This window comes from Nomascus leucogenys, chromosome 7b, assembly GCF_006542625.1.
Source record: "Nomascus leucogenys isolate Asia chromosome 7b, Asia_NLE_v1, whole genome shotgun sequence".
NCBI classification, from domain to species: domain Eukaryota; kingdom Metazoa; phylum Chordata; class Mammalia; order Primates; family Hylobatidae; genus Nomascus; species Nomascus leucogenys.
Genome location: NC_044387.1, coordinates 8,986,502 through 9,007,650, shown reverse-complemented (window position 1 = coordinate 9,007,650; position 21,149 = coordinate 8,986,502). Strand labels below are relative to the sequence as shown.

General features: G+C 53.9%; 2 protein-coding genes across 3 annotated transcripts in view; one reads left to right on the top strand and one right to left on the bottom strand.

Moving 5' to 3' along the window:
- ACO2 (aconitase 2) overlaps positions 1-762 on the top strand; it is a 61,532-nt gene extending 60,770 nt beyond the window's left edge. The window contains exon 18 of the mRNA XM_003264802.4: positions 256-762. Coding sequence (XP_003264850.2) covers positions 256-390 — 135 coding nt within the window. The 3' untranslated portion in view covers positions 391-762. The remainder of the gene's footprint in view (positions 1-255) is intronic.
- Positions 617-17,229, bottom strand: POLR3H (RNA polymerase III subunit H). 2 transcript variants are annotated; one of them, XM_030815464.1, is made up of 7 exons: positions 17,162-17,229; positions 16,750-16,880; positions 13,470-13,566; positions 5,419-5,505; positions 4,863-4,926; positions 3,461-3,662; positions 617-890 (listed from the first exon to the last, which is right to left on the bottom strand). In XM_030815464.1, the coding sequence occupies exons 2-7, from the start codon at positions 16,858-16,860 to the stop codon at positions 795-797; spliced, it is 657 nt and encodes a 218-aa protein (XP_030671324.1). In that variant the 5' UTR covers positions 16,861-16,880; positions 17,162-17,229; the 3' UTR covers positions 617-794. The 2 variants fall into 2 exon arrangements, with proteins under 2 accessions (XP_030671324.1, XP_003264851.1); XM_003264803.3 differs by lacking the exon at positions 617-890 and adding an exon at positions 1,809-2,111.
- Between the last annotated feature and the right edge of the window lie 3,920 nt (positions 17,230-21,149).

Genomic DNA, 21,149 nt, shown 5'->3' with positions numbered 1-21,149 from the left:
ACCTCCCCAACCTCCCTTTACTCACCAGGACTTGGCACTCAGAGGACAGCCCACCCACTGCAGGACCCTCTGGTCCCCAGGAATCCCCTGTAGGTGCCACCTGGGTCTGACCTGGGCCATCAGGCACAGACTGGCCTAGGATTAGCCTGCTGACCTCCTAGGTCCCCAGGCAGTGCCCTGTCTCCCTGACCCCCCTGCAGGGCCAAGGGCACGCAGTACCCACCACTTCTACCCATACCCACCTTCTCCTTGCAGCCCCTGAAGTGCATCATCAAGCACCCCAACGGGACCCAGGAGACCATCCTCCTGAACCACACCTTCAATGAGACGCAGATTGAGTGGTTCCGCGCTGGCAGTGCCCTCAACAGAATGAAGGAGCTGCAACAGTGAGGGCAGTGCCTCCCCGCCCCCCCCACTGGCGTCAAGTTCAGCTCCACGTGTGCCATCAGCGGATCTGATCCATCCAGCCATGGCTTCTTATTCCAAGATGGTGTGACCAGACATGCTTCCTGCTCCCCGCTCAGCCCACGGAGTGACTGTGGTGGTGGTGGGGTTCTTAAAATAACTTTTTAGCCCCTGTCTTCCTATTTTTAGTTTGGTTCAGATCTTAAGCAGCTCCATGCAACTGTATTTATTTTTGATGACAAGACTCCCATCTAAAGTTTTTCTCCTGCCTGATCATTTCATTGGTGGCTGAAGGATTCTAGAGAACCTTTTGTTCTTGCAAGGAAAACAAGAATCCAAAACCAGTGACTGTTCTGTAAGTGAGTGATTGGTGTCTGTGCCGTTTGTTATCAAGTCCAGGGTCCAGGAAGGGTCTTTTCAGTCACCGTCAGTGGAGGCCCAACAGCCACAGCCACAGATGGATCCATCACTGCAGTGAAGGAGACCTGAGGTGTGGCAGAAATGACCTCCCTGTCACCTCCCACCCCACCCCACTTCTACCTGCAGAGCAGCCCTGCCCCCCATGTTCCTGTAGCTTCCCTGCTGGGACAGGATGGAGTCTCCCAGAGACAGGCCTTCACTCTCCACCTTCCCTGGGCACTGATATGCCAGGCATGGCCTCATGTAGCCCTCTAAACACTGAGGGTGGGCACAGCAGCAGATGAGGCCACCTGGAAAGGGAATTGGCCCAAGTGGAGTGGCATCAGCTGACACCACCAGCACCTCCACACTCGGGGGTCCTGTGAGAGCCGAAGAGGCCAGGGCAGGAGGCAGGTTCCATGGAGGCCCCATCACCAGGACAAAACTTACTGCTAGGCAAGCGTCCTGGTGTCGGCAGAGGGGCAAGAGGAATCCTGCGAAGTCACGCTGCTGAAGAAACGCTGTGGGCCCAGAGCTGGGGTGTCACCAGCAGTCCCACAAGGTGCTCGTGGCAATAGCTGAGGTCTGAGGGACAGGTGGTCCCAGGCTTGCTGCTGTCTTGTGTCTTGAATTGGGTAGGGGGTACCAGCAAAGCCCTGAGCCTCCACTGTTTTGATCAGGAACTGTTCTCCTCGAGCTCAGGGGCTACCCCACCTTTTTCCACAAGCTGGTGGGAAGGTGCCTCCCCTTCATGCCCACTCAATTCCGACTGGCAGCTTCCAGCACCCAAAGCACCCACCCCAGGCAAGCCAGCCTCACTTCCTATGTCACTTTATGGCGCCACCAGGCTCAGCCAGCCCAGAGCTCACGGCCCCCACGTGCTGGCACCTGGGCAGGGTTGGGGGAACCCATCTGCCATAAGGGAGGCCATGCTGTCCCAGTGACAGGAACTCAGTAACCTCAGATCATAACACTGGCCATTGAGACAAGGGTGGCCCCTTCCATTCTGATGCTGCCATTGTTTATTAAATGGCTTTGCTGTCACTGAAAGCAGCGACTTGAGAAGCTCTGGGGGGAGGAGCAGGGCCTAGATGGTGGAGGAGGGGGGCAAGCTGGTGGGCACTCCTGGCCTTGCCTCACTGTCCAGCTCGAGACACTATCTCCTTAGCATCGGCCTCAGCTGCTGTTGTCTTCACAGCCGGCCGTACCACCTTCCCGCAGGCTGGTAGGGTCCACTGACCTGCCCCCCAGGGCTAGTTGCTGGTCCACCAGGAGAGAAGGCCCAGGCCTGGCTCACTGATGGATCCCTGCCAGGGATAAAGAACACGCACATTTCACTGACATGCTGGCTTGAACCAACCTGGACAGGAGGTTAAGGGAGCCCAGCAGGCCCAGCACAGGCAAAGAGGAGGCGGGGCACACGGCAGCCCAGAGGCTCTGGAGAGATGGAGCCACAGCAGTGCTCCTGACGGGCACGCAGCATGCAGGGCGCAGACCCCTCTCCAGGGACCCCAGGCCCTGACAGGGTCAGGGACCCTTCCTCACCCTTAGGCCTGCCCTCCAGGGCCACCTAGGTTCTAATCGTGGCAGGAAGGCTGAGCAAACACAAGGCCCATGCTCCAGACCCATCCAACAGAGAGCAGCCTGGAAGGCCACTCTTCCCTGGAGCTCTCCCTTTTATTTCACTGCTGCAATGCTGCTCCTACAGGGAGCCCTACCCTTTTTTTTTTTTTTTTTTTTTTTGAGACACAGTCTCGCACTGTCACCTGGGCTGGAGTGCAGTGGCACGATCTTGGCTCACTGCAAGCTCTGCCTCCCGGGTTCACACCATTCTCCTGCCTCAGCCTCCCAAGTAGCTGGGACTACAGGCGCCTGCCACCACACCTGGCTAGTTTTTTGTATTTTTAGTAGAGATGGGGTTTCACCATGTTAGCCAGGATGGTCTCGATCTCCTGACCTCGTGATCCACCCGCCTTGGCCTCCCAAAGTGCTGGGATTACAGGCATGAGCCACTGCGCCCCAGCAGCCCTACCCTCAATCTCAGGGCTTTGATCTCTCCCAAGCCCCTTCCTTGATTTCTTTCTCCCTCAAACCCCTCCCTACCCCCCAATTTTTTAAAGACAGCGTCTCATTCTGTTGCCCAAGCTGTAATGCAGTGGCACAACCTTGAACTCCTGGGCTTAAGGGATACTCCCGTCTCAGCCTCCCAAGTAGCTGGGACCACAGGGCACGCCACCATGCCCTGCTAACTGTTTTTTATAGAGACAACCTCTCACTTTTTTAGCCAGGCTGGTCTCAAACTCCTGGCCTCAAGCGATCCTCCCATTTTGGCCTCCCAAAGTGCTGGGATTATAGATGTGAGCCACTGCACCTGGCCTCAAAGCCTCTTTATCAGTGGTCTTGTCCCGCGTGAGCTCTGTTCCCTTTGCAAGCTGACTCGCCCACCCCACCAGCAGCCATGTACCTTTACTGCCTCACAGCCCTATCCTACAGAAACTCAGGCTCTCCAGGGAGAAGTGACCAGCCAAGATCCCCCCAACAGGATCCCTGACCTGCTGGGGGAGATCCCAGAGCAGAACCCCCAGGACAGAGCTTCCAGCCCTGCACTCTGGCTCTCGCACCTCATGGGGGCTTCAGCACCATCAGGGCCACTCACCACAAGCGTGTACGGAGCCTCCTTCTTTGGCAGCTCCTCACTGGAAGCGGTGGCATCTGCTGAGCTGGGCCCTGTGGGGGACGTGTCAACAAAGCTCTCGTCCACCACCCGGAAGCGGATCTCCTCGCCAGTGTCCATGTAGAGGTCGTGCGCTCCTTCCTCCGTCTCGTACTCCCACACCCACACCTGCTCCGCTTCGTCGCTGAGGGGGTCCAGGGTCAAGGCAGCAACCAGGTCACGGGAGGGGCTTCTCTCAGCACCCACCGCCACCCCGCAGGAAAAACCAATCCCAGGGTGAGATCACTGTGGCTGGGAAGTCACAGGAAAAGCAGGTCCCAGCCCCATGTACAAGGCCTGGGCCAAACAGCAAGGAGTAAGTGCTCTTGGATGCCAGGACCCGGAATGGGGAACATGGGGTCCCCAGCCAGGCACCATGGCCAGACGCACATGGATCTCAGGGCACCAGAGCAGGAGGGGACGAGACAGGGTCCGAGTCCCACCTCTCAAGACAAGAGCAACCTGGGCCTCCTGCCACGGAGCCCCACATACCCTTTTCATCAAAGCCTTGTGACAGGCTGATGGGCACCCAAGGACTTGCCGTTTTCAAGAGGACGTAGTAGGATGGGAGGTCACCTGCCCACTTGGATGACAGCTGGTGAGAGAACCAGCCGGGCTGCGCCAGGTTTTCTAACACATCCTGGAGTCACGGAGACCCAGAGCCGTGAGGCCACCCAGCCAGGGCAGCCCCCCTTGGCTCTCCATCGTTCCTGGCAGAGCCCACACAGGGGAGCCATGGGTTCTCTGGTGGCAGTCCCACTATTGGGTCCTGCCTCTGTGCCAGGTCCCGTGCTGTGCACCGTGGGTACAGCTGTGACACATCAGTCCTTCCCAGTGAGGAGTCTCAGATTCGTGGATAGCCCCACAGAAACAGACAACCCCAATACAGCAAGGTGAGGGGTGGGACAGGGACAACGGAGGCCCAGGAGGAACACATCTTAGCCCATGACCCGGCACACAGGCAAGGCCTCACGTCCCAGGGACCAGCACATGCCTCCAGGGCAAGTGATCTTTAAGATGATTCCTGCAGGGACAACCTAAGTGAAGTGAACCAGAAGTGAATGGTGTCCCCCAGGACACCACAGCTCTAAGGGTGTGCAGTGTACAACCCAGACAGCCAAGCCTGATGGCCCCAACAAAGACAGGCATGTGGGCATCACATCACTCCCTGCATGGGAGGCACAGACAGGCTGGTGCCTCTGGAGCAAAAGCACAGGTAGGGGGCAGGCACAGAGGCCAGTGACATCAGGTTACAGGACCCAAAGGCCACCCTAAGGAGTGGGGACCTTCCTTTGGAGAGGCCTGAGCTACTCTGTGACAAACCACTTTAACCCTCGGAGGATACAACTTGGCTGGCTGCTGCAGTGACTCTGGGGGGATGAGAATGTCATCGAAGAAGCCTAGAGAGACTGGAAGGAAGCAGGTGACGGCATGAGATGGGGGTCCCAGTGGACGCCAAACACTGTGGGGTCTGATGCTTGACAGGCAAGCCCTGCCCGGGGCTGCCCACGAGGCAGATGTCACTGTGGAAACCTAGGCCCCTTCCCCACCTAATGCCTCTGCCTACACCACCTACATAGTGGAGCAGCCCTGGGCAAAGCCCGGAGCACCTAGTCCCCAAAACCTCTGTACACGACAGGGACCAGTGGGCGCTGAAGACTCCCAGTCACTTCCACCAGCTTCAGTGCCCACCCTGAAGTCCTGAGTGACGGCCTCACAGTGAAACCTCACTGCTGACAGAGGTCCTCACACAACACATAAAACGGAGGGTGGGCAAGCTCTGACACCACGGGGAAGGTTCGGCCGACACCTGAGCCCTCCCTTGACCATGTGGATGGGCACAGACCTCCTGCCCCCACAGTGTTCCCAAGTCTTGTCTGAGGCGTCAGGGCCACTGTTACCGTGCACTCCTTCCGGGCTGCAGCCTTTGATCTTCCCAATCAGAATCTCGTCTAGGAATGGATGAAACACCACGTAGCGAAAATGGACTGGAAATGAAGAAAGCCCATCACTGATGCTGACCGGGGCCCCAGCGTGCTCCCATGTCACCCTCAGGTGCCAGCACACCCGGGGGCCTGTGTGGCTGCTCCATGCCACATCCCGCTGCAGGCCTAGACCCTCCCCTTGTCTCCTGCAAGTTCACAGCATGGCCCCCACAAGGGGCCAGCAGCAGTGTCCTGTAACTGGGCACTCCCAAAACTGCCAGGTTACGCACACCTGAGCCCAGACTCTGAGCCATCAGTGGCTCCAAAGTCAATTTCAACCTCCCTCCAGGCTCTCCTTCAGCTCCTAAAAAGGGCAGAAGCAACTGGTAAAGAAAGCAGGGTTTGGAAACTCCCACCTCCTGCTGAGCAGCAAAGTCGGCCCCAGGCACAGCTCTGACCTGGAGTGGAGGCTAAAAATGCCCTGGTGTTGTGGGGCGCAGGCCAGCAGCCCAGCAAAAATGCCTCTGTGGGTTCTCAGGCCCTGCTGCAGGTGGTCCCCACTCACCTGACCGCAAGCAAAACACCAGGTGGGGTCTGTGCCCACATCGCAGACTCTGACCCCAGGCCCTGGCATTAGCTGTATGTCACCTTGTCACTCAGGCCCTTGCTCGAAGCCCCAAAGTGGGAGTCCAACGCTGACCTGAGAATAAGCACGCAGCTGCCCCCTGCTGGTCAGCAATGGAGTTCCCACCATGAGGATAAGGAAGTGGCTCAGAGCCAGGGAGACCCACTCACAGCCACATAGCCATGGGGAGACACCTGGTCTTTCTGCACCCACCACACAGGGCCACCGGGTCGAATCTTGCCTTTCTCAGACAGGTTTAATCCCAAACACAGGTTTCCACGATGCCGTCAACTATTTAGTCAGCCAACATGCCCCCCAGGACAGCAGGGACCCTGGCCCCTGGCCCCCCGGCATCAGCAGGGCATGAGGAGAGGCAGCCGATGGACCTCTCACCCTGGGAAGACACAAACGTGAGCCATCACAGCCACCATGAAGATGACTGGGCCTTGTGCTGACCTCCCAGAGAGCAGTTGAGGGCGGCCAAGGGCCACTTACCCACAGAGGGAAAAACCCTGTCCCCCACATGACCCAACATTCAGTTTGGTTTAATAAATCCTCACAGAGGCTGGGTAGGCTGGCTCAAGTCTGTAATCCCAGCACTTTGGGAGGCTGAGGTGGGCAGATCACCTGAGGTCAGGAGTTTGAGACCAGCCTGGCCAACATGGTAAAACCCCGTCTCTACCAAAATACAAAAATTAGCCGGGTGTGGTACCAGGTGCCTATGATCCCAGCCACTCAGGAGGCTGAGGCAGGAGAATCACTTGAACCAGGAGGTGGAGGCTGCGGTGTGCCAAGATCATGCCACTGCACTCCAGCCTGGGCAACAGAGCAAGACTCCATCTCAAAAAAAAAAAAAAAATTCTTCACAGAGCCTGCACCAGGTTTGTGACAGGCCCAGTCTGGGCGCTGGGCTCACGGGGGTGGGACAGCACATGATCCTGCACCGAGGGAGCCCCAAGCTGGAACAACCACATCCAAAAGCAAATGCTGGGCACCCAGAGTCCCCCATGGATGGATGAGTAAGCAAAACATGCTGGAGACACACAATGGAATATTATGCAGCCTTACAAAGGAAGGAATTCTGACACGCGCTACAGTGTGGCTGAACCTCAGGCTGAACCTTCACATGGGGCCAAGTGAACGCAGTCAGACACAAAAGCCACACAGTGCGCGACTCCATTCATGTGCAGTGTCCAGAACCACATCCACAGAGACAGAAAGCAGTTAAGTGGCTGCCAGAGGCTGGATGAAGGACAGGATCAGCAGTGACTGCTACTGGGCGGGGTTTCTTTGTAGGGTGATAAAAACGTTGTGGAATGGCCCAGCACGGTGGCTCACGCCTGTAGTAATCCCAGCACTTTGGGAGGTCGAGGCGGGCGGATCACCTGAGGTCAGGAGTTTGAGACCATCCTGGCCAACATGGTGAAACCCCGTCTCTACTAAAAAAATACAAAAATTAGCCAGGCGTGGTATTGGGTGCCTATAATCCCAGCGACTTGGGAGGCTGAGGCATGAGAATTGCTTGAACCCAGGAGGCAGAGGTTACAGTGAGCTGAGACTGTGCCATTGCACTCCAGCCTGGGCAACAAGAGTAAAACTCTGTCAAAAAAAAAAAAAAAAAAAATTGTGGAATTAGATAGTGGTGATGGCTTAGCTGATGAGGGTGTTATTCCTGGTGGTAGGGGGCCCTCTCCTGCCCTGCTCCTATCTGCCTACTTACCATAACCCCTGGAGGCCTGTGGTGCCAATCACTGTATTCCTCCATCCCTATAGTTCCTCCGAACTGGAACTTGCATCTATAATTGTTATCAGATTCGAGTCCTAATGTTTAGCAACAGAACTGCTTCATAATTGGTGTTGAGTTCTTCCACTGGGAACTATATAATGCTTGTTTGTCTCTCTTTGGGGGAAACTAAAAAGTTAATGATCATTGATGAGATCTGTCTCCATAAGGAGTTGCAAAATGGTGATAATGTAATTAAAAAAGATAGTGGTGATGGTTGCACAACTCTTAATATAGAAAAACCACTAAATTGTATGCTTTGAAAGGGTGAATTTTGTGGTATGTGAATTATATCTCAGTGAAAAAACAGAAGGACACAGAGCAACAGACTGGCAAGCCAGGAGAGTGCTGGATCTGCAGTTCATCTCACAAGAGCCCCACCTGGAGGTCTAGGGATGTGTAGCCTGCAGAGGGGATGCCTGGAAAGTCAGAAAGGATGAGTCTAAAGGACCATCAAGAAGAGGAAGGAAGCTGGGCGCGGTGGCTCATGCCTGTAATCCCAGAACTTTGGGAGACCGAGGTGGGCAGATCACTTGCAGCCAGGAGTTGGAGACCAGCCTGGCCAACATGGCAAAACCCAGTCTCTACTAAAAATACAAAAATTATTAGCTGAGCAGGCCGGGCGCCATGGCTCACGCCTGTAATCCCAGCACTCTGGGAGGCCAAGACAGGATGATCCCCTGCGGTCGGGAGTTCAGGACAAGCCTGATCAACATGGAGAAACCCCGCCTCTACTAAAAATACAAAATTAGCCGAGCATGGTGGTGCATGCCCGTAATCCCAGCTACTCGGGAGGCTGAGGCAGGAGAATCGCTTGAACCCGGGAGGCAGAGGTTGCAGTGAGCCGAGACTGCACCACTGCACTCCAGCATGGGCAACAGGAGTGAAACTCTTGCAATTTTTCAGAGACAGGGTTTTAGCATGTTGCCCAGGCTGGTCTCGAACTCCTGGGCTCAAGTGATCTGCCCGCCTCAGACTCCCAAAGTGCTGGGATTACAGGCATGAGCCACCATATCTGCCCTACGAAAAAGTTCTGGAGGTGGGCTGGGCACGGTGGCCCACGCCTGTAATCCCAGCACTTTGGGAGGCTGAGGCGGGCGGATCATGAGGTCAGGAGATGGAGACCATCCTGGCTAACATGATGAAACCCTGTCTCTACTAAAAATACAAAAAAAAAATTAGCTGGGTGTGGTGGCGGGCGCCTGTAGTCCCAGCTACTCGGGAGGCTGAGGCAGGAGAATGGCGTGAACCCAGGCAGCGGAGCTTGCAGTGAGCCGAGATCGTGCCACTGCACTCCAGCCTAGGCAACAGAGCGAGACTCCATCTCAAAAAAAATGAAAACGTTCTGGAGGTGCATGGCAGTGAAGGTTGCACAAGAATATGAGTGTGCCTAATGCCACTGACTTATACACTTAAAATGCTTAAATTGGTAAATTTCATGATATGTATATTTTACAATAGAAAAAAATGAAATAAAGGATAAACAAGTCAAAAAAGGTTAAAAAAAAAAAAAAAAGGCCAGGTGCGGTGGCTCATGCCTATAATCCCAGCACTTTGGGAGGCCAAGGCGGGCAGATTGCCTGAGGTCAGGAGTTCAGGACTATTCTGGCCAACATGGCGAAACCCCATTTCTACTAAAAATACAAAAATTAGCCAGGCGTGGTGGTGGGCACCTGTAATCTCAGCTACTCGGGAAGCTGAGGCAGGAGAATGGCTTCAACCCGGGAGGCAGAGAGGTTGCAGTGAGCCAAGATCGTGCCACTGCACTCCAGCCTGGGCAACAGAGAAGACTCTGTCTCAAAAAAAAAAAAAAAAAAAAAAAAAAAAGGTTTTAAAAAAAGGTGGGGGGTGTCTCTGCACCAACTCTGGCTGAGGAGGCTGCCCGATTTGCAAATCAACATAATATTTAAAAATGTTAAAAAATAAATAACTAAAGGTGGTCGCAAAGGAGCGCTGCTCTGGAGCTGAGAGCAGGGCCCCCGATCAGTATGGGGCAGGCGGGGGCAGGGTACAGCAGGCACTAGGCTTGGAGGGTGCAGGGAACAGGGGCTGGCACCAAATGACGAGGGATAAACTTGGCCAATGGGGGTCAGGGTCCCATGCCACAAAGGCCATCATCTGTGAGCACTCCCCACATGCGGGGCGCTAGACCAAAACTTCACTCAGACTTGCTCGTTGACTCCTCACAGATATCTGATGAAGGAGGAAGGCTCTATTACTGTTATTACACTGTGTGCACAGACAGGGAAACCGAGTCTCAGGTAAAGCAACTGCTCCCAAGGCCCAGGCAAATAAATATCCCTCTGAGCAAAGGTGAAGGCACAGCATGACCTGGTGCTGAGCCCTTCAGCACTGGCTCGGTGACAGCCCTGAGTGAGGCTGTGGGGTTGCAGGAGTGGGAGCAGTGGGAACACGGCCTGGGGTCAGGCAACAGCCTCAAAGCACGGCAACTGGTTCCCACCACAAAATCACAGCTCACCCTACATGGTGCTCAACAGGACTTTTATAGCTGCAGGGTTAACCCCATTGTACAGAGGAGGAAACCGAGGCCGAGAGACGCAGAGGTACTCGCCCAAGGTCCCCATCCAGGAGACCAGAGCCAGAATTAATTCAAATTTAGGTCCTTGTGATCACTCCATGCCTCCCGCCTGGTTCCCAAGAAAACAGAGACCCAGGACAGATGAGGGTGGGGGCTAATAAAAGCCAGCAGTAGAAATCTTCCAATTGAATAGACAGAATTTCCTCCGACTTTTTTTTTTTGAGACGGAGTCTCTCTCTGTCACCCTACTGGAGTGCAGTGGCATGTTCTCGGCCTCCTGGGTTCAAGCGATTCTCCTGCCTCCACCTCCACCTCCCAGGGAGCTGGGGTTACAGGTGCGTACACCACCATACCTGGCTAATTTTTTTTTTTTTTTTTTTTTGAGACACAGTCTTACCCTGTCACCCAGGGTGGAGTGCAGTGGCACAATCTCAGCTCACTGCAACCTCTGCCTCCTGGGTTCAAGCGATTCTCCTGCCTCAGCCTCTGGAGTAGCTGGGATTACAGACATGTGCCACCATGCCCAGCTAATTTTTTTTTTTTTTTGAGACGGAGTCTCACTCTGTTGCCCAGGCTGGAGTGCGGTGGTGCGATCTCGGCTCACTGCAAGCTCCACCTCCTGGGTTCACGCCATTCTCCTGCCTCAGCCTCCTGAGTAGCTGGGACTACAGGTGCCTGCCGCCACACCTGGTTAATGTTTTGTATTTTTAGTAGAGACGGGGTTTCACCGTGTTAGCCAGGATATCTCCTGACCTCATGATCTGCCCGCCTCAGCCTCCCAAAATGCTGGGATTACAGGCGTGAGCCACTGCACCTGGCTTTTTTTGTAGTTTTAGTAGAGATGAGGTTTTGCCATGTTGGCCAGGCTGGTCTAGAACTCCTGACCTCAGGTGATCCACCCACCTTGACCTCCCAAAGTTCTGGGATTACAAGCATGAGCCACCACACCGGCCCCAACTTGACTTTTTTCTCCAAGTTTTTCTGGAAGTTCTAGTACCTGCTACCACTTGTCTCCTGGACAACCAAGGCCCCCGTCCAAATGCGGAGACTGGGCTCAGCTCGGCATCTTTCTCTGTAAACAGAGGCCTTCGTGCTTGTTTTCACACTGCAATCTTATTTCTCTGCTAATGAAAATGCTCCTAGTCCGTACAAAGACAGCCTGTTTCTTCGGCCTCTCAGCGTAGCATGGTAACATCCATGTGAACTAATTAATTTCCTGAATGGCTGGACACAGACACTAGGCAGTCTCACAGCATACTCTGGAATGTTCTGGCATCTCTGTGCTGAGAAGCTGACCAGTATGGACTACAGCAGGGCTTATCCAACACAAGCTCGTGTGACAACCACCTGGCACCTTGTTAAAACAGTCTTTGGGGCTGGGGGCAGCGGCTCACGCCTGTAATCCCAGCACTTTGGGAGGCCGAGGTGGGCGGATCACGAGGTCAGGAGTTCAAGACCAGCCTGACCAACATGGTGAAACCCCCTCTACTGAAAATACAAAAATTAGCCAGGCGTGGTGGCGCGTGCCTGTAATCCCAGCTACTCGGGAGGCTGAGGCAGGAGAATCGCTTGATGCTGGGAGATGGAGGTTGCAGTGAGCCAAGATCAGGCTTCTGCACTCCAGCCTGGGCAACAGAGTGAGATTCTGTCTTAAAAAAAAAAAAAGTATTTGGGCCCGTCTCCCAAGATTCTGACTCAGGTGGCCTGGGGCAGGCTGAGAATTGCACTTCTGAGTGCCCAAGGGATGGCAGGCTTGGCGCCTGCGCTCTGGGAGCCTGAACCGTCTCAATGGGCCTCTCACCATCTCCTACACTGGTTTGGTCCAGACATGAGAATGAAGAATGCCCCTCTCCCGGGGCTCATCACCTCCCTTGACTGGTGGTCCTGGCTCCTCTCAGGGTGGTCCTCTCTCTACTCCTCCCTCCTTCCAGGATCTGGTAATCACCTTCCATCCCTGGATGCACACCCCTTTGCAATGTGACTACACTTTCTACCACCCAGAGATGAAGTCTATTTCTCCATCCCCTCACCCTAGCCAATGGGATGGAAGCAGAGGCTTGAGAAGTACTTATGCACTGAACTTTGGAACCTTAAAACCGCCAAACCCAGCCTGGCCTACTGAAAGATGAGACCATGTGGGGCAAAGTTGGGCCAGCCCAGCCCAGGCCCCCAGTAAACAACCAGTCTACCAACCTTCAGAATGTGAGACCATCCTAGATTGTCCAGCCCCAGGCCAGCCAGCCCAGAGGAAAATCACCCAACTGACCCACAGAATAGGGAGAAACAATCCACAATAAGTCACTGAGTACTCGATAGTTGCCAAGGCTCTGTCCTAAGAGCTTTCATGTATTAACTCCTTAATCCTCACAATGGTCTTAGAATATAAAATCTATCCTGAACTGCAAGTGACATCCTGAACTGCAACTGACAGATGAGGAAACAGAGGCACAGAGCGATGACATATTCAGCCAGGACACACAGCTAGTAAGAGGCAGAGTTCAGCTTTGAATCTCGAGGCCACACTCTTATCTACTGTGTCCTACTATCGAAGTCCCCCACCCCCAGCCAGCCTGCGGATCCCCCTTCTGTCTGCTCTCCAGAGGCAGCGGGCAGCCCGAGGAATGGACAAGGTACAGGGCTCAGTAGCAATGAGACCAAAAGGGCACAGACACAGAGCTATGATGTCAGAGCTGAAGAGGCCTTGAGAACCACCTAGTCCATATCCCAGGCCTCACAGATGAGGAAACAGAGGCCCAGAGAAGAGAAGTCTGCCGCTGTCACCGGGTCAATTCCTGGCCGATTCAGGATGAGGCCCCAGGTCTCCCAACCTCCAGGACTCCCACCATCCTCTGGCCATCTCTTTGGCTTTAGCCTTTTAAAATTTTTTAATATTTTATTTATTTATTTAAAGACAGGGTCTTGCTATGTTTCCCAGGCTGGCCTTGAACTCTGTGGCTCAAGAGATCCTTCCGCCCTCAGCCTTACAGGCACGCACCACTGAACCTGGCTTTGGCTTGACCTTTGGCTACAGAAAACTGAGCCCCAAGAAACCCAATGCCCCAGGGACAGAAGATACCCACCTTTGGTGTGTGATGCGCCATCCCCAGGGAATACATAGGCATCCTCCAGTTTGGTGATATCAAACAGACAAATGCAGAGTCCCACGTTGTACACGACCTGCATGCATACAAACACAGACACACAAGTACACACGGATACAGAGTGACCACAGGCCCAGCTCCCAGGCAATCTGAGCCCCTCACAACCACAAGCAAGCCATGATTATCTCCTTTTTTAGGTGAAAATGAGTTTGCGGAGGCAACCAGGGTAAGGAACCTCAGAAGGATGCAGAGCTCTGGAAGGAGCAGGGCCTCGGGTGACAAAACAGGTCCAGGTTCCAAGGCCAGCTCCACCACCCACTGTGTGACTGCCAAGAGGGTCACTTCACCTCTCTGAGCCTCAGTCTCCCCATCTGCAAATGTGAAATACCAGGCTGCAGGGTTATAAAATCAAGAGAGATAACGGATGTGAAGCCCCTAGCCTCGTGCCTGGCTCGTGTGCTGGAAACCATCATCATCAAGGATCTTTGTTATTACTAGTGAGGACCAGCGACAGGAATGCTGGCTAAACGTGCACTCTCCGACATCCCAAAGCCAACGCCAGAGCTCACAGTTTACTGAGCATCAGAGCCACAGCTAAACCCCACTGTGCTCACAACACCTCAGACACACAGACGCAGCCACCGGGACTGCAGCTGACAGAGGGACACATGACCTAGGCCCCAAGAATGTGCAGAAATCCCATGCCCTCACCCCACACCACCGTGGTTCAAACGACTGGCTACTCAGTGTCTGCTTATCTGCCACCATGTCATCACCCCCACTTAGAAGCCTTGCGGGAACTGTCCAAGAATTAGCAAGAAGCTCAGAGAACTCAGAGTCGTGGCCAGACCTCACCAAAATAACACCACAAGATCTGTGCCCTTTGTCAGACCATGGATTTCTGTGTGGGCCTCCTCTCAAACGATTCATCTAATCAAATACTAAAAGACTTGTCCCAACAGGACCTGTACCCCAAAGCAACTATATTCCCTTCTTGGACTTTCCACACCTTCTGTCTCCACAAGGTCCATACCTCCATCCCCCAACAGACCCTCACCTTCAACTTCACAAAGTAACCAGAAGCCATCCACTTAAAGACTCCATGAGTTCCCTTCACTACCTAGCAACCCTCAAATCAACCTCACCTCTTCTGAAGGGACCTGCCTCATGTCTAAAGCCAGCTGAGCATCCTCTTTCTGGCTCCTTCTCAGCCCATCACCTTCTGATGCTCCATGGATAAAGACCAATACCTCAACTCCGACATCCTACAGGGCTGTGTGGCCTGGCCCCCACCCACCTGTCCAGCCCACCCTCCCCTCTGCCCAAGCCACACCAGCGTCTTCCACACCATGGTGGGTATTTTACCCCTTCTTTTTTTTTTTTTTTTTGAGGCAAAGTTTCACTCTTGTCACCCAGGCTGGAGAGCAATGGTGCGATTTCAGCTCACTGCAACCTCCGCCTCCTGAGTTCAAGTGATTCTTCTCCCTCTGCCTCCCAAGTAGCCGGGATTACAGGCGCCCACCACCATGCCCAGCTATGTTTTGTATTTTTAGTAGAGATGGGGCTTCACCGTGTTGGACAGGCTGGTCTCAAACTCTTGACCTTGGGTGATCCACCCACCTCAGCCTCCCAAAGTGCTAGGATTACAGGTGTGAGCCACCACGCCCGGCCTGTATTCCTTCTTCACAGGGCCTTTGCACATGCCAGTTCCTGCCTTCAGGGCTCTTCTCTCCACCCAGCCCCCTCCCACCCCAGAAGGGAATCCTCTGGTTGGCTCCACTTCACCATCAGATCTCAGCTTCAACCCCACCTCTTCAACAAAGCTGCAGGTCCCCTCATTCCAGGGGACGTTCATTTGTTCCACAGGTGTGTGAACACCTGTCCCTCATAGCATTTACCTCAATGTGTCACCACACACTCAATTGTGGACCCCTCTCATTCATGTCTGCTTTCCCACCACACTATAGCACAGAGCCTTGTCTCTGTTTCATTCATTCAGTCAACAGACAAATGGCTGGGCGCGGTGGCTCACACCTGTAATTCCAGCACTTTGGGAGGCTGAGGCAGGCAGATCACCTGAGGTCAGGAGTTTGAGACCAGCCTGGCCAACATGGCGAAACCCTGTCTCTACTAAAAGTACAAAAATTAGCTGGGTGTGGTAGCAGGTGCCTGTAATCCTAGCTACTCAGGAGGCTGAGGCAGAAGAACAGCTTGAACCCGGGAGGTGGAGGTTGCAGTAAGCCAAGATCGCTCCACTGCACCCCAGCCTGGGCGACAAGTGCGGCACTCTGTCTCACACACACACACACAAAAAACAGAAAACTGTGGGACATCTACTCCCACCAGGCTTTGGCTAAATGAGGAGATACTTCAGGGGAGAAGACAGATAAGGTCCCTGCTCTCAAGAAGAGGGAAAGGAAAAAGTCTAAGAAGGAAAGAGAGTGATGTGACACAGAACACCTGGAAAGGGAGGACTGCCAGAGAAACGGCAGTGGGAAGACCTCTCAGCTGGCACTAAGGCACATAGGCACGGCGCAGAGAAGGCGCACAAATATTGGCTGCTGGAATGAAGGGATGAACCTCCTGACAGTTAACTCTGTACTACTAGAACTGTCCATCTTCACAAAAACAATGCATTGACCCGAGGCGGGGCTCACACCTGTAATCCCAGCACTTTGGGAGGCCGAGGTGGGGGGATCAAGAGATCGAGACCATCCTGGCCAACACGGTGAAACTCCGTCTCTACTAAAAATACAAAAATTAGCTGGGCGTGGTGGCGCGCGCCTGTAGTTGTCCCAGCTACTCGGGAGGCTGAGGCAGGAGAATCGCTTGAACCCGGGAAGCGGAGGTTGCAGTGAGCCGAGAACGCGCCACTGCACTCCAGCCTGGACGAAACAGCAAGACTCCGTCTCAAAAACAAAAAACAAAACAAAACAAACAACAACAACAAAAATGCATGGCTGGAAGGACAGCAACATTTTATCCCCATTTTACAAATGGAAACTGAGGGCCAGAGGGGGTCAGTAACTTGCCTGCAATTGCAAAGTAATTTAGAATTGTGGAATCTAACACTTCCAGTTACAACTCCCTTTTTCAAGCCCATTTTCTTTTGATCACCTTCAATATCCCGTTTCACGGTGAAGAAAAGTTCTGAGACATTAAGCTGCTTGCCCACGGCCAGGCCTTGGCATGACCGAGGCCAGTGGGCGGCGCTGGCTCTCCCACGCCAAGGCCTGCCCGCGAGCCGTGGGCCCAGTACCTTGTTGGCCAACTTCTTGTTCAGCTCCTCGGCAATGGAGTCGTTGAGCTTCCTCTCAAACTGCCAAGGGGAGATCCGCACGGTGTCCACCATCTCCACCAGGACGAACATCCTGGCCTGCGCTGGGGGCTCTGGGAACAGGAGGGTCAGTCACGCACCAGGGCCAGGGGCAGGGAGAATCCCCGAGCCCCTTGGTCCCCTCCAGGTCGCTGAGGCCCCCAGGCTGGCGGTGAGGCTGCACGGGGCGGTCTCCGGGGCCCCGTCCGGGCCATGCTCCGCTACTACAACGTGAGGAAACTGAGGCCAGAGGGAGGCGCTCTCCGTCCAGAGCTCCGGGTGACCGCCCGCGCCGCGCGACCCAGCCACGCCACGCCCCGCACCCGCGCCACGTGCCGCCGCACGTACCACGCACCACGCACCACGCACCGCACACAGCCTCTCGGGCTTGCGCGTTTGCGGGCGAGATTCCGAATCCATCGCTTCCGGAAAACCCACCAATAAGAAGCCTCTGCCCACCCCCGAGGCGGGGCGGGGCTGCCTGTGTGCTCGCGCACAGCGTGGGGCGGAGAGAGGGCGGGGAGGGGGCGGGGCCTCCTCCTTTCACAGGGGCAGAGCGGTTCCCCAGCCCCCGACAGTGCTTTCTGGTTGCTAGGCGACCTCCGTGCAATCCTACCTGATTATCCCTCGCCTGGCCTGTGCTTTACCCGCCTTGCTGTCCTCTGCTCGGCAGCCAGAGTGATCCTTTGGAAACGGAAACATATATTACCACATCTAAGTTAAAAAAAAAAAAAACCCGGCCGGGCGCGGTGGCTCACGCCTGTAATCCCGGCACTTTAGTAGGCCGAGGTGGGCGGATCATGAGGTCAGGAGATCGAGACCATCCTGGCGAACACAGTGAAATCCCGTCTCTACTAAAAATACAAAAAAATTAGCCGGGCGTGGTGGCGGACACCTGTAGTCCCAGCTACTCGGGAGGCTGAGGCAGGAGAATGGTGTGAACCTGGGAGGCGGAGCTTGCAGTGAGCCAAGATTGCGCCACTGCACCCCCAGCCTGGGCGACAGAACGAGACTCTGTCTCAAAAAAAAAAAAAAAAAACCCACCGCAAACATAACATGCTTAGCACCCTTAAGTGTTCCGGAGACAAGGAGAATTGACAGGAAAGGTGCACTTGGGACTTTTCTGGGGTGATGGAAATGTTCTGTATTTTCTTTTCGGTGGTATAACATTGACGTATATAATTGTCCAAACCAATTGAACCCAAGACAAGATTTTTGCATTTATTTGTAGACATTATGTCCCAATTGAAAAGTGATAATAAATTGGAACAAAAAACACAACCCATTGAACTTAGAATACTAAATCCAAGCCGGGTGTGGCAGTGCACACCTGTAGTCCCAGCTACTCAGAAGCCGTCTCGAAAAAAAAAAGGTGTGTGGTGGCCAGGCGTGTGGCTCACGCCTGTAATCCCAGCACTTTGGGAGGCCAAGGTGGGCGGATCCCCTGAGGTCGGGAGTCTAAGACCAGCCTGACCAACATGGAGAAACCCCGTCTCTACTAAATACAGAATTAGCTGGGCGTGGTGGCGCATGCCTGTAATCCCAGCTACTCGGGAAGGCTGAGGCAGGAGAATCACTTGAACCCAGGAGGCGGAGGTTCTGCTGAGCGGAGAGCGCGCCATTGTACTCCAGCTTCGGCAACAAGAGCAAAACTCCATCACGAAAGAAAAAAAAAGTGTGTAGCACCTCCCTCCCCCCACTCTCTCTCTTGCTCCTCTTTTCCCCATGTGATGTGCCTGCTCCTCCTTTGATTTTCGACATGATGGGAAGCTTCCCGAGGCATCCCTGGAAGCTGGGCCTATGCCAGTACCATGCTTGCTGTAAAGCCTATAGAACCATGAGCCAACTAAACCTACTTTTTTTTTTTTTTTTTTTTTTTTTTGAGACGGAGTCTTGCTTTGTCGCTCAGGCTGCAGTGCAGTGGTGTGATCTTGGCTCACTGCAAGCTCCGCCTCCCGGGTTCATGCCATTCTCCTGCCTCAGCCTCCCAAGTAGCTGGGACTACAGGCACCCACTACCATGCCCAGCTAGTTTTTTGTATTTTTAGTAGAGATAAGGTTTCACCGTGTTAGCCAGGATGGCCTTGATCTCCTGACCTCATGATCCACCCGCCTCGGCCTCCCAAAGTGCTGGGATTACAGGCATGAGCCACCGTGTCCGGCCAGCCTATTTTCTTTATAAATTAACCAGCTCTGTCACCCAGCCTGGAATGCAGTGGCGCTATCAGGGTTCACTGCAACCTCCACCTCCCCAGTTCAAGCGATTCTTCTGCCTCAGCCTCCAGACTAGCTGGGATTACAGGCATGCACCACCACGCCTGGATAATTTTTCAGTAGAGACGAGGTTTTGCCATGTTGGCCAGGCTGATCTGAAACTCTTGACCTCAAGTGATCCTTGGCCTCAGCCTCCCAAAGTGCTGGGATTACAGGCGTGAGCCACCACGACCAGCCAGGTATTTCCTTTTGTGTGTGTGTGTGTGTGTGTGTCACCCAGGTTGGAGTGCAGAGGTGCCATCTCAGCTCACTGCAACCTCCGCCTCCTGAGTTTAAGCGATTCTCCTCCTTCAGCCTCCTGAGTAGCTGAGACTATAGGCACATGACACCACGACTGGCTAATTTTTGTAGTTTTAGTAGAAACGGGGTTTCACCATGTTGACCAGGCTGGTCTCATACTCCTGACCTCAGGTGATCCGCCTGCCTCGGCCTCCCAAAGTGCTGGGATTGCAGGCATGCGCCACCGCGCCTGGCCCAGGTATTTCTTTATAGCAATGTGAGAACAGCCTAAAACAGAACCCACATGTGATGCTGTTCTCATTCATTCGTGCATTCATTCAACATACTGTTGTGCCCAGTTGTTGGAGATGCAATGCAGAAGAAAAACTGGGCCTCAAACCGAGCTTCAACTCAGAGCACTTGGTGCTGGAGTTGGGGGGCAGCGGGGTGGGCATCGAGAGAAAGAGAGAGTTTGTACTCTCAGGTAATTAAAAGTATTTGGAGCCAGGCACAGTGGCTCATGCCTATAATCCCAACATTTTGGGAGGCAGAGGCAGGAGGATTGCTTAAGGTCAGTTTGACACCAGCCTGGGTAACAAAGTGAGATACTGTCTCTACTAAAAAAATAAAATAATTAGCTGGGCGTGATGGCACTTGCCTGTAGTCCTAGCTACTTGGGAGGCTTAGTTGGGAGGATTGCTTGAGCCCAGGAATTCCAGGCTTCAGTGAGCTTTGATCATGCCACTGCCCTCCAGCCTGGGTGACAGAGCAAGACTCTGTCTCTGAAATAAATAATAATATTTGGGCTGATTTACATGGGAGATGAGAACAAGTAAGCTAAGAGGTTAGAGACCTAAGCAGCATCCAGGTCAGAAGGCCTTATGATTATATTAACAGCTAACATTCATGAGCACTTACTATATGTCAAGTACTACTTAGGTGCTTTACATGCATTAAGTTTGATCCTCAGAACAGCTGTATACAGTAGGAGCTATCATCATTATCTCACTTACCCAATTGTCTCATTTTGCCTCCTCTAAGGTAAATAGAGGTTAAGTAGGTCATTTGAGGTCATACAGCCAGTAAGTGGCAAACCTGGGACCCAGGCCCCAGAGTCCATAATCATGACCACCAGGCTGTGCCCCGCCATGACATTAGCCTGAGGACAGCAAAGGGAAGCCTTGGAAGGCTAGGACAGTCTAGGGGTGGTGGCTCACACCTGTAATCCCAGCACTTTGGGAGGCCGAGACCGGTGGATCACTTGAAGTCAGGAGTTCGAGACCAGCCTGGCCAACATGGTGAAACCCTGTCTCTACTAAAAATACAAAATTAACTGGGCATGCTGGCACACTCCTGTAATCCCAGCTACTCAGGAGGCTGAGGCAGAATCACTTGAGCCTGGGAAGCAGAGGTTGCAGTGAGCCAAGATTGCGCCATTGCACTCCAGCCTGGATGACAAGAGTGAAGCTCTGTCTCAAAAGAAAAAAAAAAAAAAGGCTAGGATAGGAAAATAACACAGGGACATATCAGCTGGGTAGACAGCAAATAGGAAGGGGGTGGAGCGGAGGCAGGACCAGGAAGGAGGTTATTGTGTGGCCGCAGCAAGAGATGGCCAGAGCAAGGCTGGTAGCCATGGAGAGTGACGCTGGTCAGAGTCCAGAGGTCTTCAGGGGGTGGAATGGGTGGGATGACCTGGAGGACAGAAGTGGGAGGAGCCGACGCCTGTGGGCTTTAGCCTTCACCTCTGAGATGGGAAACTGCAGCGGGTCCAGGCTGGGGGCAAGGGGCCAGCGCTGAAGTGGTCAGTGTGTGGGTTACCAGGCTACTGTTATGGTATTCCACTCACAGGAT